This window comes from Mobula hypostoma, chromosome X1, assembly GCF_963921235.1.
Source record: "Mobula hypostoma chromosome X1, sMobHyp1.1, whole genome shotgun sequence".
In the NCBI taxonomy this organism is placed as follows: Eukaryota; Metazoa; Chordata; class Chondrichthyes; order Myliobatiformes; family Myliobatidae; genus Mobula; species Mobula hypostoma.
Window position 1 is genome coordinate 11,866,131 of NC_086128.1, and position 23,300 is coordinate 11,889,430.

Below are 23,300 nucleotides of genomic sequence, written 5' to 3' on the forward strand. Positions count from 1 at the left end.
TTATACTTGTGTTTGAAACCTTGAACCACAGCTGCTAGAACCCTTGGAGCAATCAGAGTGGCTACATTTACCTTTCCCAACGGAAAGCTCCTTAGCTCAGCAATTACTGCGAATTGGACAATTTGAAATGCAATACATCTTTTGAAATTGGGATGGTTTGAGAAAGAGCTTAAACAAAAAAAAAAACACAAACACAGGATTCAAAGCTTTATAACTGTAGAGCAGGATTTTGTGTCAAGCCCCTAGGAAAGATGGATTAGGCTATAGCTGAGTACTGTGTCCAGTTTTTCATCTCACTTTAGAAAGAATGAGGGAGTTTTAGGTTGGAGAAGCTGGAGTTGTTCTCCATGGTTGAGAGGCAAGTTAATAAGAGTGTTCAAAAGAGGATCTAGCTCAGGGGTTTCCCAACTTTTAAATGCCATGAACCCCCTACCATTAACTGAGGGGTTTGTGGACCCCAGGTTGGGAACCCCTGCTCTAGATAGTGAAAGGAACTGTTTCCATTGGTGGAAGGATCAACAACAATAAGTTCTTTTAAGCAATCAGCTAAAAGAGCTGAAGGGGCCAAAACACATTTCCATGCAACAAGCAGCTATGTTTAATTCACAACCATATGCAATCAATAGTAAACACTGCAGATGCTGGAAATCCAATACAAAAACAAGCTGCTGGAAACAGTAGATCAGGCAGCATCTGTGGAGAGAGAAACAGAGTTATTGTTTCAGGTTCTTTCACTGCATAACTTCCTGATAATAAAAATAAACACTGCCCAAAAAGTTAATGGAAACTAATCTAACCACTTTCAGAAAGGAAATGGGTCAATATTTTTAAATAAAGTTTTAGGACTCTGAATGAACAGAGCAATGAGAATGGCATTGACTAGGTTTTGCTCTTACACAAGATTACACAAGAATCAGATGGGCCAAATGGCTTCCTGCTGCACTAACAACACCCATCAAAATTCCATGAATGAATAAATCAGTTGAAGACAAAAGCCTGTTCTACAAAACACAAATAATTCCACTTTTTAATAAATAAATAAATAAATAGATAAATAAATTGATTTAGTCACCAGCAGCTTCTGAGTGATTGAGGCCATGTCATCTTCTGGTTGGCTTTTAAAGCACAAGGCGGCCAAATAAGTGGCAACCCAGAAGCCTCATTCACTGCTGGCCTACAGCACAAGGCAGAAACGCACAGCGTGTGCTTCTCATCATGTACTTCCCAAATAATTCAGCAGGTGGCACTCTGGAACAGGCCACAAGCAGGAGGCTGCTACTGTGCCTGCTTTCAACCGCATTGGACATGTGTGGAACAGGCTCCTCCCTAGTGACATCTGTAACTCACCCTTGGTTGGCCTGTCTCCCAGAGCACATGCTTCTGGTTTGCTGGTATTAAGCAACAGTAAAACTCACCAAAAGATGGCTAACATAAAGCACACGCTTCTAACTTATAAGGAATGAATCCTTCATGGAAATGCCAGAATTCCCAACTCCTCAGGGGTGGGGGAAAACAAAAAAAACACGAGTAGAGAATTTGCCTAAACAGCATGCCAATTTTTGAATGCTGTCTTGTAACTGTGAAAGGGCTACTCCCAATATACAAAAAATATTCAATACCTTGGGTTAAATGTAGACAGTCTGCACAAAAGTCTAAAAACCTGTGGATTTAAATTATGTCATAGAACTTCTGAAAAGGGAATGTTACTTTGACTACAGTTAAAAGGCTTGCACATCTATCATCTGGTTTTGGACCAGTGTAAGTTTGTAAAATGCAGATGCCAAGCACGAAGTTATTTAGGGGCAAGAGATAAAACTGATGCACAAGAGAGTAATTTATCAGCCCCATTAGACAACAGCTAGGAAACAATTTGTCTTTCAGAAGCTTGTTTCTAGAAAACCTAGGGGACAATACAGGCCCTTTGGCCCACTCCTTGTCTTCTTTTGAGAAGACAAGGAGTTGTATTCATTACAGGAAGATTCATTTAAAAAGTCGAATGCAGATCAACCTTGAAGGGAGAAGGGAATGGACCAATTTTCCAAGCTAGCATGACAAGTTCTTGGGGTCTTATACCAGTAGGGTGAGGAGCATAAAAGAATCCAGGCCCTACTTAATAGTGAACAGAGAAAGAATCACCACCTCCCTCTTATTGTCAGTGTTTGTTTCTGGCAGTCCAAGCAGCAGGGGACAGTGAGGTGGGCAGGGGAGCAAATCCTGTCAAAGGCGGCAAATTGCCATACAAGGCTACTTTCCTTCCATCTCTTTCCCAGTAATATTTACACTGGCATGTTAGTACTTGCAGTCAAGATAAAATATTTTTTAAAATCCAAAAAGCAGCCAGTTACATTTGTTAGCGAATGTTAACAGATACAAGATAAGGTGTATTTATATGCGAATGAACTCAGATACCAAAACAAAGGCAAACAAAACCCTGGCACGAGAAACTGCAGATGCTGGAAACTGCATCCTCAATCCTGATGAAGGGCCTTGGCCAAAATGTCAGCTGTTAATTTCCCTCCATAAATGCCGAGTTCCTCCAGCAGTTTGAGTGTATTGCTTTAAATGAAACCCTACATCACTTTGGAAGTGTCAGGGTTTCAACGGTTTTCTGTCCTCAAAACAGATTAATTGGCAGGGGGTGGGGGAAGATGGGTGTTTTTTTTTTAAAAATTCAACAGATTAAATAAACAGAGGGAGGATTAAACACAAAAGGGAAATGTGGATTTAAATACATATGTAGCAAGGTTTCACTTAGACATTAACCAGTCATTTGCCTTGACATTTTATTAGGTCTCCAGACTGACATTTTAAACTAAATGACACAGCAAGAGGACGACATTTAGCTGCTTTGCTTACCATGGTTTCATTGCCTTTTATGTTCCAAACTTTGCCTTGCCACCACACCCCTTTATGTAGTAAAGATGTTCATTTGACAACTGAATGAAGGACACTACATGCTTAAAGTTTTCACTAACTGATTTGTTCCTAGGTTGTGGAGGATTGAGTAATTAATCTCAATGGAAAACACTGTAATACCTTGAGATCCTCTAAAGGCCAGGCAGTGTCAACAAAGAGAAACTGAGCTCATGTTTTGCATTGATGGCCTTTCACAAAGATAACTAAACTGAGAGGTCACCAACTTGAAACATTACTGAAGAACTTTGGGATGGTGGATGGGGTGCCAATCAAGTGGATTGCTCCATCCCAGAAGGCGTTGGCCTTCCCAAGTGTTGGGGTCACACTTGCCCAGGCACGTAGGGAGTGTTTCATCTCCACCTGTCTGTAGATGGGCCTGGGGAGTGTCAGGAGAGCTGCTCTGGTAGGCAGTATTTATTAGTCGACTCAGTTGAGTGGATGATTGTGCCCAAGGTCATGAGTTCAGCTTCTGCTTTTCCAGCAAGCAACACAACCACCATGTAATAGTGCCCTCAACACAGCCCTTCGAACTGAGCACCTCGAGAACTTGAAATATAACAGCTCTCGGAGCCTTTATTCTCACCGGAGATCACTTAACAGCAAGGATTGAAGCAGAACCTTTGCCATCCAGTGTGAGCGGAGCATCAAGCAGTGGAAGCACTAATGAACCCGATCATTCATAAAGCAGCAGAATTATTCTTTTTTTTTTAAAAAGTGGCTGAGAAAGTTGCTTGTGCCCATATTTGCAGTATACTGAAGCCGTACAAGGAGAAATTGAATGGTTCGTAAAAACAAAATGACCTGGGATATCTGTACGATTTCATTCCTGGTAACTGGGAAAGCAGTGCAACGTTAATTACTGGCGTTAGTTGCAACCCTTGCGCTTACAGGTGGTGGCATGCTGTTACTTCAGGTCGCATCATGCAGAGCAGAAAGGGACTGCAGTTCAATGGAATTACACAACCATGCAAAAGCAGGGGGAGGATTGCATGCAGTGAAATAATCAGGCAGAGTGTTGGACTACTATCTCCAACAGTTGCAACACTTACAAGCAAAAGGTCCCACTTCCCGGTGTATAGTGATAGAAAGAATAAAAAACACAAGGGAGGGGAAAAAGAGACAGAAACAAAATGAAACCAAATCTTGCACCACAGAAAAGCTGGTCAATAAATTCTTGCTCAGTTGGATCATTTAAAGCAGGTACGTGTACACAGATACACAGAAGAAATGCAACACCAAGTACAGCTGCGGCCCCAGGATCAGAAAGCAGAGTCCATGGTTTACTAGTTAATTTACCACGGGCATCAGTCTACACCTACTGTGGCTATAGGTGGGGGAAAAACTTGGAATATTTAATATTGCAATTAAAAGTGACAAATCAGTTTAAATTCAAAACCAAACCTTTATGTCTGCCTTTGATTTTCAATTACAAGTGAACAAGTGCAGGGAAAATAATGGCTTAAAAAAATGCCATCCCTTCTGATCATTTCTTCTGACTGGAATGGAGAAGGAAAAGTGGAAAGAATAGCCAGTTGAGCCCACAGAAGGCCAGTATACCACAGAGGTTCATTTAATTGGCAGACTGACAATTGATACCGGTTGGAACAGAGAGTGAGTGCGTGGCAGCAGTTAATAGTCATTGTGTACTCTGTGCTCTGTGTTTGATGGCCTTCAGGAGTGCTGCATGTTATTTGGTAAAAGTCGAGGTTAGAAATGCCTCCTGCCCAACTGCCCTGGGGATCTCATTACAGCAAAAGAGGATTGTGTCGCATAACATGCAACTAACCAGCCACCCCTCTATGGACTGTCTATACATCTTGCTGCCTCGGTAAAGCAGCCATCACAAAGAACCCATCCACCCCAGACCTTCTTTCCTCTCCCATCAGGCAGAAGATACAAAAGACTAAACACATACCACCAGGCTTAAGGGCAGCTTCTTGATACCAGAATCTTGAATGGATCTTTTGTACAATAAGATGACTCTTGGCCTCACAATCTACTTTGTAATGATTTTGCACTTTATTGTTTATCTGACCTTTGCGGTAGCTTTTACACTTTTCCTCTGTATTGCTATTGATTTAGCACTGTGTAATAATTTGATCTGTATGAACACCTACCCACCTTTTCACTGCATCTTAGTACATGGGACAATAGATCAATAGTACACATCACCAGAAGCAAAATATATCAGGAATCAACCTATTTAAATATTTTTGATTACAACTCTCTACCTTCCCCATATCCTGTTCATACATAAACACAGATGCTCATATAGCTCACAACCAATGTCAGTGAAGCACACTTGACAAAGGCAGAACCTTTAAGACAGAGCAATTACATAAATCCATTGGGACCTGTCCGGATACCTGCTCACCTCCCCTGAAAAAGTCATGAAGTACTGTAGCTTCAAATATTTTATGTTCCTGCTAAAGGTCAAGATTGTATCAAAAGGCAAAGAGCATTAGATCACTAACCCAATGTTTGTAATGGTTAAATAAAATTAGAAAACTAATTGGGTCTCAACATTGCAGGTCAGATTTAATCAAATTCATGATGAATGGCTTCAGAAAATGCACAAAAAGAGGTGAAAGGTGGCAGGTGGAAGTTGCAATGGAAAATGAACTGACTGTCAAGCTACAGGACAGTTACAATCAATTTTTAAGAGCACCTTTTTCATTCAGCATACAGCTATTCTCAAGTCATAAGAATTTCATTTTTTTCCCCCCCTTTCTCTCCCTGCACCTGGAGACCCCAATTTCACCAGTATAACTTAATGGGACATCAACCACATGGCCTTTATTACGTGCTGTAACAAAGCAGGACATAGAATGCCGTTAGGATTCAGCATTCAAATGGACTTGGCGGGGGGGGGTAGAAATAGAGAGGAAATCCCTCTGTAACTGACCCTATATCAGTTTTAATGACAGACAATCCTTTTCATTCATTTACAGGATGCAAATATGGCTGGCAAGAGCATTTAGTGCCCTTCATTGGTTGCCCCCAAAGCAGCAACTGTGTCACAGCTTAAAAGACAAGATCAACCCCACTAAGGGGGGCTCATCGACAGTGGGTATTATACAAAAAAAAATGGAAGACCAAAGTAAAAGTGTTTTCCAGCTAATGCAAGGTTAATTGGTCAAACCTCATGCCTAACTGCACCAAAAGCCTGCTGAGAGAGCACTTGCTGTCAAATTTAGTAATAGGGAATGAACCACAGATATACAAGTAGGGATCCAGGCAATATTAATAATAATACATTTTAAAATAATTGAAAAGGACACAAAGAAGATTGGACAACAGAACTGAAGAAAAGCTCATTCTGAAGGGGTGAGAACAAAATATCAAAAAAATTAAATGGTTAATAATTTTGTTCGGGAATAATATGAAACACAATTAGGCACATTGCAAATGGTGCTAAGAATAGAAGAATAATGTTTGTCATAAGAACAAAAAGAGTAATGAAACAGATGACAGGAGGTGGAGTCAGATATGGTTGCTGTGTTTAAGAGAGACTTGGACAGATGGTGCTAAACAGCAACTCCTTTGCTTGCATCTTCTGAAACTGCTCTATTTCCATCTTTACTATCTCTACTTTTCCCTTTCAGGGTTCTCTTAAAGACCCTGACCTGGAGTTATACGCAGACTTCGGTTCTTTGCAGGAATGGGGCCCACTCTCAGGGTTTCATAACTGGCTGTGGTTGTTCAGCATGCCAAGGGCTCAGCCCAAGAGTCTGGCTCAGATTTGGAAGTCCAGCATCTCGAGGCTCTGGAGATGGGCGGATCGAGGGTTGGTGTCATGGCAGGAGACCCGTGTGTTGTCAGGGGAGTCGGAATATCTGTGGCTGTGTGCCCAGTTTCTTAGGCACAGAGCTCGGAAAAAAGGTGACGTGGTGGACTTTTAACATCGTAAACCAGTGGGTTGTTTGTTGTGTCTCCCTCTTGCTGGGAAAACAGACACACCTCTTTCGAGAGAGACACAGACAGACTGTGGTATGTCGAATACCAGGTGAAATGCGAAGTTTTTGAGTCCCTAAAAGTGGCGTCACAGGTAGATAGGGTTGTAAAGAGCGCTTTTGGTACATTGGCGTTTATTAATCAAAGTATTGAGTATTAAGAGCTGGAATATTATGATGAGGTTGTATAAGGCATTGGTGAGGCAGAATCTGGAGTATTGTGTTCAGTTTTGGTCACCAAATTACAGGAAGGATATAAATAAGGTTGAAAGAATGCAGAGAAGGTTTACAAGGATGTTGCCGGGACTTGAGAAACTCAGTTACAGAGAAAAGTTGAATAGGTTAGGACTTTATTCCCTGGAGCATAGAAGAATGAGGGGAGATTTGATAGAGGTATATAAAATTATGATGGGTATAGATAGAGTGAATGCAAGCAGGTTTTTTCCACTGAGGCAAGGGGAGAGAAAAAAACCCAGAGGACATGGGTTAAGGGTGAGGGGGGAAAAGTTTAAAGGGAACATTAGCGGGGGCTTCTTCACACAGAGAGTGGTGGGAATGTGGAATGAGCTGCCAGACGAGGTGGTAAATGCGGGTTCTTTTTTAACATTTAAGAATAAATTGGACAGATACATGGATGGGAGGTGTATGGAGGGATATGGTCCGTGTGCAGGTCAGTGGGACTAGGCAGAAAATGGTTCAGTACAGCCAAGAAGGGCCAAAAGGCCTGTTTCTGTGCTGTAGTTTTTTCCTATGGTTTCTACTGTAAGTCTGTTTTTGTTGTTGCTTTGCTCACGCTTGAGTGCTCAGTGGCAGGTGCTGATGGTTCTTTTTTACCAATGGGCGGGGGGTGGAGGGATTGTTGCTCGCCGCCACTTATGCATGAGGAGGAGGAGTTGGGGGGGGACTTTGGGGTTCTAACATTTGACTGTTGTTCATTCTTTGGGGCACTCCTCTGTTTACGTGGATGGTTGTGAAGAAAAAGCATTTCAGGATGTATTGACATTAAATTAGATCTTTGATACTATAAAGCAAGGCATAGAATGATAGAATATGCGCAGAAAGGTCAGCATGGACATGGGATGAGAAAAGTTTTCTAATTGTGGCTGTAGGACCTTTCCCAGCTACATGACGGCACTGACAATATCACTATCTGAAAGATGGGAAATCCAATAGCACCACACTCCCTCAGAATTACAAACCTTAAAATAAACTAAGATTTTGTTCCACTTCCCTCTCCCACCCCCAAATTAGAAATATGGGGGTCTCAGTCCCATAGTCATTAGTTTTTCTGTAGGACCAACCAAGGAATGGATATAATCTTGCTTCTAAGCTTCACCAAAGTTCACCCTAACAAGTCAAGCAAAGTTGAAGCTGCAATTGATGGCCAGGAATTGTGCATTTTCTGATAAATCTCAGCAAAGAACAGAAAAACTTACTCTACTATTAAAGGTTTAAAATTACCTTTCCCTTAACGACAGCTTTGTATGCAACACGTATAATAAGATATGACCAGATAGCGTGTAGAACCTGTAGTAGCAGCAACAGAATGTTGAAGATCCACCAGGATGGGTATGGCCCAATGATCTCCCAACTTTCAAAAAGTGTTGTATTTAAAATCCTGAAAATGAAACAACACAAAATATTCAATATTCCACCAGAGAAGGTGTGTGTGTAATTTTTTTTTAAAATGTTTAAATACTGCACATTTTCCCTCTTGTTTAGTTGTATCCTCATCCAGGTCAGAAGGTTATGGGCTCACCCAAGATCTGGGCCATGTAGCATTGAGAGAATGCCATGCTGTCAGAAATGCAGTCTTTCAAAAGATGGGTTAAAGCAAAGCTCCATCTGCTCTCCTTGGCGAATTGAAAAAAAAGAAACCTCCTGGAAAGCATCAGAGTTTTTAGCTAGCGTCCTGGCCAACAATATCACTGAAAATTGTTCACCTCACATAACTACATGTTGGAGGTTATTGTGTTTCCCACGTAGCTTCCTACCTTCTTATCAGAAGAAAAACTAATTACAGGTTACACTACGAACCTGTCATACTGTTCTGGGGAGCAGCACAGAGAAAGTTCACATGAAAGTTCACTTCATGCAGACAAGTGTGAGGTATTGCACGTTGGAAGGACAAACCAAGGTAGAACATACAAGGTAAATGGTAAGGCACTGAGGAGTGCAGTAGAACAGAAGGATCTGGGAATACAGATACAAAATTCCCTAAAAGTGGCGTCACAGGTAGATAGGGTCGTAAAGAGAGCTTTTGGTACATTGGCCTTCATTAATCAAAGTATTGAGTATAAGAGCTGGAATGTTATGATGAGGTTGTATAAGGCATTGGTGAGGCCGAATCTGGAGTATTGTGTTCAGTTGTGGTCACCAAATTACAGGAAGGATATAAATAAGGTTGAAAGAGTGCAGAGAAGGTTTACAAGGATGTTGCTGGGACTTGAGAAACTCAGTTACAGAGAAAGGTTGAATAGCTTAGGACTTTATTCCCTGGATTGTAGAAGAATGAGGGGAGATTTGATAGAGGTATATAAAATTATGATGGGTATAGATAGAGTGAATGCAAGCAGGCTTTTTCCACTGAGGCAAGGGGAGAAAAAAACCGGAGGACATGGGTTAAGGGTGAGGGGGGAAAAGTTTAAAGGGAACATTAGGGGGGGGCTTCTTCACACAGAGAGTGGTGGGAGTATGGAATGAGCTGCCAGACAAGGTGGTAAATGCGGGTTCTTTTTTAACATTTAAGAATAAATTGGACAGATACATGGGTGGGAGGTGTATGGAGGGATATGGTCCGTGTGCAGGTCAGTGGGACTAGGCAGAAAATGGTTCGGCACAGCCAAGAAGGGCCAAAAGGCCTGTTTCTGTGCTGTAGTTTCTATGGTTTCAGCTGTCTGCAATGCAGCCTCTCTGGGGTACACTTTTGAAAGTGAAATCTTTTCTAGGAAAAAATCATGGTATCACAGAGCTTCACCCAAAATAGTCCAAAATATTGGCATGTTCAGGTTACGATGAAAATCCCACCAGACTCCTAAAACAACTTCCCATCCAACCCAGTGAAACCAAAACCATCCAGATAATTAGAATGTTACTGTGGTTGGGTAAATTGTGTTGAGGGGATTTGGTTGATCAATTAAAAACCACTTGAAAACTTCTACAAACGTACAGTGGAGAACATTCTGACTGGCTGTATCACCCTTTAGTATTGGGGGGGGAGGTGGGTACTGCACAAGATTGAAGTTGCAGAAACTTGGAAAATTAGTCAGCTCCATCATGGATACTAGCCTCTGTAGTATCAAAGACATCTTCAAGGAGCAGTGCCTTAGGAAGGTACCATAATTAAGGACCTCCATCACCCAAGACATGTCCTCTTCTCATTGTTATTATCAGGAAGAGGCACAGGAGCCTGAAGGCACACACTCAGCAATTCAAGAACAGTTTCTTCCCCTCTGCCAGATGGACACTGAACCCATAAACACTACAGCACTACTTTCTATATAAAAAAAAATTTATGTAATTCAGTTTTCCCCCTATATTTATCATGTACAGGTTTCGCCCACTATCCGAAGGTAGAGCGTTCCTATGAAACAGTTCGTAAGCCGGAATGTCGTAAAGTGAAGAAGCAATTACCATTTATTTATATGGGAAAAATTTTTGAGCGTTCCTAGACCCAAAAAATAAGCTACCAAGTCATGCCAAATAACACACAAAACCTAAAGTAACAGTAAAATATAGTAAAAGCAGGAATGATATGATAAATACACACCCTATATAAAGTAGAAATACTTCTCTGCAATCATTGGAGCACTGTCTAGCGCAGTGAAAATCTCACGCAAGCGCTCTCAGCAAAAACACTCTCTCCAGTAACCTTTAAGCTATGAAGCTGCCAAATCATACCAAATAACACAAAAATACACAGCCTATATAAAGTAGAAATAATGTATGTACAGTGTAGTATCACTTACCAGAATTGGGAAGACAGCAAGCACACTGATGATGGTGTGTTAGACTGAGTCGTCGGAGGTTGGGGTGGTGGGACACACTGGGGTGTCATCTCATTGTCGTCTGTTTCCATCAGGGCAGGCAAGTCATCATCTTCTATGTCTGCCTGCCTCGATGTCGAAGGTCGAGGTTCGTCGTCTGCTGTGGCTGATGTGGAAGGCTTGAAAAACGACAGTGTGCTTGACTGCACGGCCTCGTGCATTTTTCTATCATACAGTTCTTTGTAAGCACTCAAACCATCCTGAAAATACGCCCTAAACCTACGTACCCTTTCAAAATTAAAGTCGTACTTTTCTGCAATCATTGCAGCGAAAATCTCACGCAGTTGCTTCACATTCAGTTCCTGGACGACTTCACTTTCGGTCTGTTCGCTACTGCATTCGGTTTTGATTGTTATCCTTTCCTCTTCCAATTGCATCAGCTCTTCATCTATCAGTTCTTGGTCATGGGATGCCAAAACCTCTTCAACATCATCTTCATCAACTTCCACAAGCCAAACTCACTTTGTCCTTACTTCGTTCACCACGATCGAAACGCTTAATTATGTCTAGTTTTATGCTAAGTGCAACACCCTGACGAGCTCTTTTATGCTTTTCCGATACCTTAGAACTCATCTTGCTAACAGATGCTCAAAATAAATCAATATAAAGCACAGATGCTTACCGGCACGTGTTTAAACAATGCCGGCTAGAAGGCAGTTCCATGGGAGGAGCTTGGCTGCTCAGGGCATGCGCTGCCTTTTATCGCGCGCTGCCTTTTTTCGTAACAGTGAAAACACCTTCTGTTAGCAAAAACAGGTAACTAATGTAGGTCTTTCATAACAGCGAGGTGTCGTAAAGCAAACGTTCGAAAAGCGGGGGACATCTGTATTGCATTGTACTGCTGCTGTATAGTTAACAAATTTCATGACATTATACCGGTTATATTAAACCCGATTCAGATTCAAAACACAAATATTCAAAAATAGTCCAAAATTCCTATATTTGGAAAATTAAATCTCAACCTGTGGATTGTTTTAAACACAAGTTGCTAAGCCAGATAAACTAGAACCATAATTACATTACGTCTACAACTTATGAACTTTGGGACTCCCATCATCACATGCCATATCGCCATGGAACATAGAGAAATATGAAATACTGATGAATGAAGTAACTAAAGATACACGTGCATTCTTTCACCCACCCATCCTTCTAATTGCAGGGAATAATGGAGCCATTGTTAGATGCCATTTGCTTGGTCACTTCTTTCCTTGCAGCCCTCTGACTTGTTAACACGAATAAATTGGAGCAGGTTACAGTTGTTTTTAGAGATGCAAAATAATACCAGTGGGCAGTAAGTTTTCACACCCATATCAATGAACTGTTAAATCACATGATCCAAAGCCAATTCTTTATGGACAGACAGATGCATGGAGAAATGCCAGTTTAAAGCTTTAAATTCTGAATGAAGCCTAGAATCAAATAACACAGTTAATTTTCAGAAGCACCTTTCTAAAATAGGTCAGTGTTTCTTAACAGTTGCACTGTATTGCTGCTAATACACAGACCTGGCTTGTTTACTTTGGGGTGTCAGAGGTCAAGGGGAGACCTGAAAAATTTACAAAAACTAAGAGGCACAGAAACAGTTGGAGAACACACATAAAAAATGCTGGTGAACGCAGCAGGCCAGGCAGCATCTACAGGAAGAGGTACAGTCGACATTTCGGGCCGAGACCCTCAGGGTCTCTTTTTCCAGGATATAAGTGTCAGAAACCAGAGGGTACAGCTTTAAAGTAAGAGGGGGAAGTTTAAAAAGGTGTGTGGGGCAAATTTGTTTTTTTAAAAAAAATACAGAATGTTAGGTGCCTGGAATGCTCTGTCAGTGGTGGTGGAAACGGATACAATAAAGGTGTTCAAGAGGCACTGACAGGCACATGAACAGGTAGGGAATCGAGGGATGTGGATCACGTGCAGGCAGATGAAATTAGTTTAATTCGTCATTGTGTTTGGCACTGATATCATAGGCTGCAGGGCCTGTTCCTGTGCTGTACTGCCCTGCCTCCATTTGGATGCAAACCAGTAATACATTAAGTTCACTGGATTCCCATTAATTTTCCTAACTCTCCTTTACAGGAAGGCACTGTACCTCAGTTTAACAGACTCTGTAGTATTTTAAACTACTGTGAGAAACACAGCAACAGACTGCTAAAGGTAGAAAATTATTGCTCAGCTGTTACCAGTTTGCAAAAAGGACAGCATACAAAAATCGTGAAATACAATCCTCAAAATTAAAAGCCAGGAATAGTCTCACAGTTCCAGGCAATTTATTTGTTTGTTGTTTTTTTTAATTAAAAGTCTGATCTTGTCAAATTAATATAACCCATTGGTGCACTTTTTCATTAAACAGATACTTAGATTAGAAATCACCCAATTTCTGTGAGACCAAGGACAATAACAACAATCCATTTTATAGAGAAGTCAGATTTGAGGACACCAGGTTACTTCGGAATTTTGGCAAAGTCAAGCAATTTGAGCAGTTAGTCAAAGATATTGCTTCTTGCAGCACTTGCTATTGGTATAGCTTTAAAAACCTTACATCTGCGCTCAAGGTGAACTTTACCATTATTAATATGGGACTCAACATTAATAATGGAAACTTTCTCCATAAACCTATCACACTGTAATTACATCCTCCAAGGTAGGGGGAGGGGATTAAGTGTTTACACCAGTTTCCACTGTAACTGGTCAGAAGTTTCCAATTTTTATAATTGTTGTTCTTAGTAGTGCGCTCTTCTGGATCAAGATCTCAGGGCTGTGACACCTGAACTGGGAGAGTGGCTCCAACAATTCCCAGGAACAACATCTATGTGTTCCTATCACCACCGGGATTACTTTGACTTTAACCTTCCACATCCTTTCCAGCTGCTCTTTCAAGCCTTGGGATTTCTCCAGTTTCTCATTGTTTTTCCCTGATGTTACTGTCATTCGGGATTGCCACATCTATTACTATTGCTTTATTCTGTTCCTTGTCCAGTATTACTATGTCTGGTTGGTTGGCCAGTACCTGCTTATCAGTCTATTTGGAAGCCCCACAGGATCTTAGCTCTGTCATTTTTCACCACCTTCTCAGGTGTTTCCCATTTGGACTTGGAAGTGTCCAATCCATACTCAGCACAGATGTTACTGTACACAATTCCTGCAACTTGGTTGTACCATTCAGTGAATGCTGTCCCTGCCTGCATCCTGCACCCTGCTACTATATGCTGGATGGTTACAGCAGATTCCTTGCAGTCTGCATCTTGGGTCTTATTTAGTGTGATAGACCCCACTTCTATTGTTTTTGTGCTCAGTGCCTGTTCTTGTGCAGCCATGATCAGCATCTCTGTGCTGTCCCTCAGCCCTGCCATTTCCAACCATTGGTAGGACTTTATTTCAGCCACCTCTGATATCTGGCGATGGTACATCCCATGCAGTGGCTTGACCTGTCATGGCCTCTGGCTATCTAGTAGGTCACCCTTAGGGGCCATCTTCCTGACATACTCCTGGATACCTTCCAAGACTGTGGCCTTGACACTTCCAAGTCCCCATCCTCCTTTATTCCTGCAGATATACAGTCGCTCGACATTGGACTTTGGATGGAATCCTCCATGTATTGTTAGTAGTTTCCGGGTCTTGATGTCAGTGGCTTCCAGTCCGTTCCTTGGCCAGCACACTACTGCGGCTGGGTATCTGATCGCTCTGATCTTGTTCATCCCATTTAGCTGGCTTTTTAGGACCTGTCTCACTCTTTGGAGGTACCTGGATGTTGCAGCCTTCCTTGTGTCCTCATCATGGCTTCCATGTGCCTGCAGGATCCCCAAGTATTTGTAGTTGTCTTTTACACCTGGTATGAGGCCTTCAGGTAACAACTCCTCCAATGTTGATGAGTTCGCCTCTTTCCACTACCATCCGGCTGCACTTTTCCAGTCCAAATGACATCCCAATGTCTCTACTATACACCCTTGTCAGGTGGATTAGAGTGTCAATGTCCCTTTCATTTTCTGGCATGCAGATTGATATCATCCATGTACAGGTGGTGGCTGATGGTCACTACACTCTTGAACTTGTACCCACATCCATTCTTTGAGATGATCCAGCTATATACAAAAGTATGTTCTTAAAATGGGGAAATGAGTTCCACTCATTTTGCAAGGTTCAATAGCTCTTCAATATTCTAACTTAAATTTGCTCTTTACTCTCCTTGCGTTTGTACAAACGTTTGTATGATCTAATGAATGTGTGCAAGAAAGAATTTAGAACAAGATCGGGCTCCACTGTAAAGCCTGCCACAAATGAAAATTTCTGCCATCTTGGTCTCTACTCGATTAATGAGTATTTCTTTGATATTCACTCTAGGAATGGCCACTTGAGTGAGGAGCTGGAGATCTAGGAATGCACCTGGGTACATTGACTGCCCTTGAATCAAACCCAATAACAGCAGTTTGCATGTGACAGACAATCAAACGACTGAAAGAACGACATGGCAAAAGTTCATTAACACCTATACACACCACAGACTTGGCTTTTCTTGGTCAGATCTTACACAGACTTGACTTTTCTTGGTCAGATCTTACACATCAGCTGCTCTGTGGGAGACTAGCTGGACGAGGATCCATTTGAAAGCCAGATGCACAAAATGATTTCCCTACAACAGTTAACAGAATGGCAAAGATTTTCCAATTTGGGTGTCACAGAACTCTTCCTACATCTTGGTCACCTTAGGAAATTACGATCCAAGGCAACCACAGATACTCAATTAATGGGTATATAAAATACCAATGGACCTCTAAGCACCAAGGAGAGAAGTAGAGGGATATGGCAATATGGAATGTGAGCATTCAGTTTAAAAATCAGATAACACAATCTATTTTTGTTTGTTTATGCTTTTATGTAAACAGTAGTGTGAAGATTTGGTCCCATTACCCAAGAAAGGCTGCAACTATCAAAAAGGGAGTGTGGCAAATATTTGCTAGGCAGAATCCAGAGATGGTGGTTTGCCGTATGAGGTGAGATTGAGCAGGCTGGGAAAATGTACAAGAGAGTTTAAAGGAGAGGAGATTTCATGGAAACTTTCAAAACTCTTATATGCTCGACAGGGAGAATGGAGTTTCCTCTGCTGAAGGGTTTAGGACCAGAAGATAAATTTGAGAATAAAAGGGCAGTCATTTAGGTGAGACAAAGAGAAATGGCTAGTGGGCCTGTGGAATTCCCCATTCCAGAGTCTATGGAGACTGAGTCAGTGATTTCACACTAAACAGGTCGATAGACTTCCACACATTAAGATGACAAAGTCTTACATGGACAGTGTAGGAAAATGACACTGGGATAGAAGATCAGCCAGGACCTTAGTGATTGAGGTAATGTTACAGCTATATAGGACCCTGGTCAGACCCCACTTGGAGTACTTTGCTCAGTTCTGGTCACCTCACTACAGAAAGGATGTAGAAACTATAGAAAGGGTGCAGAGGAGATTTACAAGGATGTTGCCTGGATTGGAGAGCATGCCTTATGAGAATAGGTTGAGTGAACTTGGCCTTTTCTCCTTGGAGTGATGGAGGATGAGAGGTGAACTGATAGAGGTGTACAAGATGATGAGAGGCATTGATTGTGTGGACAGTCAGAGTCTTTTTCCCAGGGCTGAGATGGCTAACACAAGAGGGCACAGTTTTAAGGTGCTTGGAAGTAGGTACAGAGGAGATGTTGGGGGGGGGGGGGTAAGTTGTTTTGTGTGTGTATATATATGTATATATACATACACACACACATGTACACACACACACACACACACACGCAGAGAGTGGTGAGTGTGTGGAATGGGCTTCCGGCGACAGTGGAGGAGGTGGATACAACAGGGTCTTTTAAGAGACTCTTGGATAGGTACATGGAGCTCAGAGGGAAAAAAAAGGGCTATGGGTAACCCTGGGTAATTTCCAAAGTACATGTTCGGCACAGCATTGTGGGCTGAAGGGCCTGTATTGTGCTGTAGGTTTTCTATGTTTTCTATTGGCAGAGGCTGCTCAAGGGGCTGAGTTGCCCATCCTGTTTCTTGTGGGCCTACAATACACAGGATGCACAAATTTGATATTCTAGATTCAGCTCAGTTGTTTGGCCTTCAGATCTCCACGTTTGCACCCAGACACCAAACCTCAAGCCACAATGGTTCCTGATTTCTTTTTTTGAAAAATATTACTTATAACAAAACACTTCCCTCGATCAAGGGCTGAATAGGTTCATAGTCCAAATTGACTTTGACAATGCTTGCCCCAATTGGACATGCAGAATGTAGCACTGCCCCTTTAAAAGGCACTAATGACTCAAAACAGGAAGAGGAAAGGCTATGGGCAGGTGGTGGTGGTGGTACAGCAGCAATAAAAAAAGACATTGGGAAGCTGGTGGGGACCTACTGCTCCAAAACAGGGTAGCAGTGACCATCGACCTTTAAAGATTGGTAAAGATTTACACACACTTTACTGTGGAAAATATGTTCTGCACAACCTTCCTGAATCTGTACTTGTGTTAGTACCTAAACAAGACTGGAATAGCAGGCCAACACATATGCAATAATACCACTAATTCTACCTCAGACTGGGAATGAATGGGGGAGGGTAAAATACTTGGTAATTTGCTTTGTGGAATGATATCCATTTAATCACCCAACAGGGACACAAAGACCATTAAAAACAGGAGGACAAATTTAGCAGCCTACTTAGACTTTGAGCTGAATAGCTTCCTTCACCATCATAAGGAAACATTGTAAATAGGATTCTTACTTCCTTGGAAAGAGTAATTTGCCAGCTGAGATCAAGGAGCCATATTATACAAGTATTCAAGTTATGTGCAAAATAATACTGCAAACTGTTTATGCAATCCTGCAGCTTGCTCCACACACATGCATGCACTGCAGGGCACGATTTGCTGCTGAAATAATCTAGCAAATTTATCCCTAGAAGGTCAGAGGCCAGATCTGACCTGCAGGCAGCTTGCTTAGCAGTTCTCACCCAGCAATGAGTATTCACTCGAGTTCCACTATCTCACCAAATACATGCAAATATGGTTACATGAAAAGTCACCATATAACAGAGGGTACAGAAGCCCCAACAGCTTGCCAGTTACAAAAATCAGGCAAGGTACTCCAAACCCTGCCATCTGGGACACACATTTAGCCTGTTTAAAATAAACACTATGAACATAGAGCAGAAAGGAGTCTGTAAATCAATTATCAATATTAATCACCTTGTGTAAACCTGCAAGCAACTCACATTTTGCTTTGCATTGTTGATCATACTGGCACTTGAATCCCCTTACAGACGACGAATGCATTTAGAAGTGAGAGTAGACCCTGGGCTTAAAAGGGAAAGGAATATAATCCAAGAAAACAAAATTAATGTCACATTTCGCAGGGAGAAAACATGACCAACGTTAATCTGCAAAACAGCTGTCCTGACTGTCAACACCAAGATCTTTTCACTCACGCAGTACTACAATCCTCAAAACAGTCCAGAGTAAAAAGAAGCCAGGAGTAGTTTACACTGTTCCAAGATTGCTACGCCACTTGAGATCATCTGATCCCCTCTAATCGTAAGAAAGGATCAGAGAGAACATACAACATACCTATATTGGGAGCAAAAATTTCACCTTCACCACACCCTCTATCCAGCAGTCACAATTCCTCAAGTCCTGTTTACATGTGAGAGATTTCTACCTCCATCTTTTCAAGCAGCAAGGATCAGATCCTTGCCATTCACTGGTATAGCTTTTACTCCATCTATCCTCTAATCTTTCTACAAACTTTAAACTCATGCCCCTGGTCCTTCACCTGCTCTGCCAAGTAAAACAAATAGGAAAGACCTTTTAATCTTAGAGACTTTAAATTAGGTCTCACTCAGCTTCCTTCTTCTCTTCTCTCTCCCCCCAGAGACCAGCCCTGGAGTGGATCAGACAGGAGCTCACACCCACCTTGGAAAGAGAATAAATGTTGGTCTTGTTGGCGATGCATACATCCAACATTCAAAGTAAATTTATTATCAAAGTACATACATGTCACCACATACTACTCCAAGATGCATTTTCTTGTGGGCAATCATAAGAACACAATAGAATCAATGAAGACCGCACCCAACAGGACAATAACCAATGTTAAAAAACTACAAATACAAAAAAATTAATAATAATAATAAATATTGAGAACATGAGTTGAAGGGTCTTTGAAAGTGAGCCCATTGTTTATGGGAACATTTCAAGTGAAGTTATCCCCACTGGTTCAAGAGGTTGAGGGGTAATAACCTTTCCTGAACCTGGTGGTGTGGGTCTTGAGGCTCCTGTACCTCCTTCACAATGGCAGCAGCAAGACGAGAGCATGGCCTGGGTGGTGAGTGTCCCTGATGATGGATACTGCTTTCCAACAACAATACTCCATATAGATGCGGTCAATGGTAGGGAGAACTTTACCCATGATGGACTGGGTCATATTCACTACTTTTTGTAGGCTTTTCCATTCATGTCAACTTTTAAAATATATACTATTTCTGTCCTTGCATGATTTTTAATCTAGTCAATATACATATATTGTAATTGACTTACTTATCTCTTTTCTTTTATATTATGCTTTGCATTGAACTACTGCTGCTAAGTTAACAAATTTCACGACACATGCCAGTGATAATAAACCTGATTCTGATTTTGGGCAATAAAATACAAAACAACCATAGTTCCCTCTAAGCTGTGCGCGCACACAAGTTTTTCAACCAGCGCACAAAGGAAATTAATGTGCGCACAAAAGGTTACCTAAAATAATGTAGTAGTTAATAATTATACTTATTGAAAATAATCTTTTAGCTAACTGTTTCTGTTAACTAGTTAGTCGGTTTTTCAAATACCACAATGCACGTCCTAATTTACATCACCTCACCGATCCTGTTCCGGTTTGTACAGCGGCATCATGGCGGCAGCCATGTTTGGCAGACAGTGTTCATATCATAAAGTTTACAAAGATCTGTTTCAAATCCTGTAGATAGTGATTCAATATTTTTTCCAATAAAAAATTTAATAAGCTATGTCGAATTCAAAAGAAGCGAAGGGCGTGAAGCGCAAAAGAACTGCAAGTTTGTTTAAAGTGGAATGGCTCAACAAAATAGTAGAAATTGTTACACCGAAAGCTCATGAGGTCATGAACGTTAGCTACGAGAAATATTTATGTATGATTCTGAAACTGGAGTTATCCGTTTGTATTGTTGTGATGTGAAAGTTACTGGAGAATTTGTTAGTGGAAAGAAGTGGGATGATATTCGGAAACTTGACTTTTTGAAGTGTCATTTGGCAAGTAAATCGCATTTGGACGGTGTACGAAAACTCAGGCAACAGAACCCGTCATTACCCGTTACAGGAGTGCTACGCATGCTACGGTTGAGTGCAGATGAGCAAGAGTGAAAATGATCAAACCCAGAGGAGATCAAAGATGAGGTACAAGAATGGTCAGCTTTTGATTTCTCCACAATTGCAGATTGTGACTTCACATTTCGCGATGAACAAGTTAATGCCTTATGTCTAAAATACAATTTTCTAGCTGAAAATATTGTAATAGACAGTTTAATGATTTCAAATTTTCCGTGCAAGAAAAAATTAAATCCAAACCGATTTCAAACTTCGCTCAAATGGTGGCATTTGTACTTCAAAATGAACAGTTTTGCGACCTTGCACAGTTGATGGACATTAGGGGAACCTTCCTTGCGCCTAGTGCGGACTGTGAGCAAGGTTTTAGCCTAATGAATCAACTCAAAAATAAGCTGAGAACCCATTTAGGTGAATGTCATTTGGATATGTTAATGAGAATCAAAAGCAATCAATGGAATGGAAGTTCTATTAGTCGAGATAGAGTTTACAAAGAATGGGTAAATGCCAAAGATTGGAGAGAGAGAAAAAAAAAGTGACTTAAATATGATAAAAAAATTAAATATCTCCCACCTGATGGCATGAATTGACTTCTCTAACTTCCGTTAATACCCCTCCTCCCCTTCGTACCCCATCCCTTATTTATCTATCATTATGATTTTTTTCTTCCCCTTTTTCCCCCCTCTTTTTTTCTCCCTCTGTCCCTCTCACTACAACTCCTTGCCCATCCTCTGGGCTTCCCCCCCTCCCCCTTTCTTTTTCCCTAGGCCTCCCATCCCATGATCCTCTCCTCTCTCCAGCCTCGTATCCCATTGGCAATCAGCTTTCTAGCTCTTAGCTCCATCCCTCCCCCTCCTGTCTTCTCCCATCATTTCAGATCTCCCCCTCTCACTTTCAAATCTCTTACTATCTCTTCTTTGTTAGTCCTGACGAAGGGTCTCAGCCCGAAACGTTGACTGTACCCCTTCCTATAGATGCTGCCTGGCCTGCTGTGTTCACCAGCATTTTTTGGTGTGGGTGTGTGTGTGTGACTTAAATATGTATGTTATTTTGTTGTTATTCTGTGCAGTTTTGTTAAATATTTTGTAAACCTACACAAACTGTCCCATGTGTGCATTCAGTGCGCACATACTTCTGTCACAGGAAAAAAATTTCAACAACACAAGAGTTTTGCGCATACTGACTACTAAAAATTAGAGGGAACATTGAAAACAACCCTAGGCTCTCCAACCTTCCCTCCCAGCTTCAACTTTGCAGTCCCAGTAACAACCTTGTAAACCTCCACACCCTCTGCAGTTTCAGTGCCATCTTTCCTATTGTGCGGACTGAACTGTGCACAGTACCAGACCAATAGCCAGACTAGTATTGTTTACTGTTCCAGCATGGCCACCTTGCTCATACATTCTGTGCCTTGACTGATGAAGGAAGGCATCCTGTCTGCCTTTTAAACCAGGGCAGCAAGGCCAATTAGTAAGAGCAAGGATCTGGGCACATACATTGCAAATGATCCTTCATTCCAATATCCAATACTCTCCAATTTACTGTCCATTCTCTTGAACCACTGCACCTCCTCAACTGCATCACCTCCCACTTCTCTAGATTGAAAACTATTTGCCATGTTTCTGCCCATTTTCCTTTAGTAGAAGCCTTCTTCCCAAGCCTTCTTCCTCACTGTCAACCACAAAGCCAAATCTTGCATTGGCAGACTACCCCATCATGCCTCCTACAATACCAACTACAAAAATACAAGGAACCAAGTACAGAACCCAGAAGAATTCCACTAGCACAGCCTTCCTGTCATTAAATCACCAATTAACCATTACCCTTTGTTTCCTTCCTCTAAGCCAATTTTTGGATCCAATTTGCCACTCTCCCTCAGATCTCATGGGCTTTTAATTTCTTTGATTACCCTGTTACGTAGGACTTTGAAAGGCTTTGCTAAAATCCATAATGATCATATCAAATGCACTACCGTTATCAACCCTTCTAGTTACTTCCTCAAAAATTCAATTGTTAGTCAAACCTGACATTTCCATAAGAACATAAATAGGAGCAGGTGTAGGCAATCTGGCCCATTGAGCCTGCCCTGCCATTCATAAGATCATGGCTGATCTGTCCGTAAACTCAAGCTCCATCTACCTGCCTTTTCACTATAACCCTTAGTTCCCTTACTATGTAAAAACCTAACTGTTTCTTAAATATATATAGTGAAGAAGCCTCAACTGCTTCTCTGGGCAGAGAATTCCACAGATTCACCACTCTCTGGGGAAAAAATGTTTCTCCTCATCTCCGTCCTAAACCTTCTCCCCTGAATCTTGAGGTAACGTCCCCCTCGTTCTAGTCTCACCTACCGATGGAAACAACTTTCTTACTTCTATCTTATCTATCCCTTTCAAAATTTTGTATGTTTCTATAAGATCCCCTCTCATTCTTCTGAACTCCAATCTCTCCTCATAGGTTAACCCTTTCATCCCTGGAATCAACCTGGTGAACCTCCACTGCACTGCCTCCAAAGCCAGTATATCCTTCCTCAAGAATGGAGACCAGAACTGCACACTGTACTCCAGGTGCGGCCTCACCAGTACCCTGTATAGTTGCAGCATGACCTCCCTGCTCTTGAATTCAATCCCTCTAGCAATGAAGGCTAACATTCCGTTTGCCTTCTTAATAACCTGTTGTACCTGCAAGCCAGCTTTTTGCGATTCATGCACAAGCACTCCCAAGTCCCTCTGCACAACAGCATGCTGCAATCTTTCACCATTTAAATAATAATACTATTCCTTCCAAAGTGGATGATCTCGCATTTACCAACGTTGTATTCCATCCACCAGACTGCCATTCCATAAATCCATGACTGTCTCTGATTAACTGGCACCTTTCCAAATGAAAGTTTGTACTGTTCCTTCGAACACATTCCAATAATTTGTCCACCGCTGAAGTTAAACTAACTGGCCTGGGATATAGTTAAGTCCTGGTAATCTATTCATTTTCAGAGATGGCAAAACCCCTTACTACTAAT

General features: G+C 41.6%; 1 protein-coding gene across 2 annotated transcripts in view; it reads right to left on the reverse strand.

Moving 5' to 3' along the window:
• The window catches only part of cers5 (ceramide synthase 5), a 132,131-nt gene that overhangs the window by 7,968 nt on the left and 100,863 nt on the right, over positions 1–23,300 (reverse strand). Inside the window, exons 9-10 of one of the 2 annotated variants that reach the window (XM_063037016.1) lie at positions 8,331–8,487; positions 3,966–3,980 (exon numbers count right to left, since the gene is read on the reverse strand). In XM_063037016.1, the coding sequence (XP_062893086.1) occupies positions 3,966–3,980; positions 8,331–8,487 (172 nt within the window). The remainder of the gene's footprint in view (positions 1–3,965; positions 3,981–8,330; positions 8,488–23,300) is intronic. The other variant, XM_063037017.1, reaches the window with a different exon arrangement.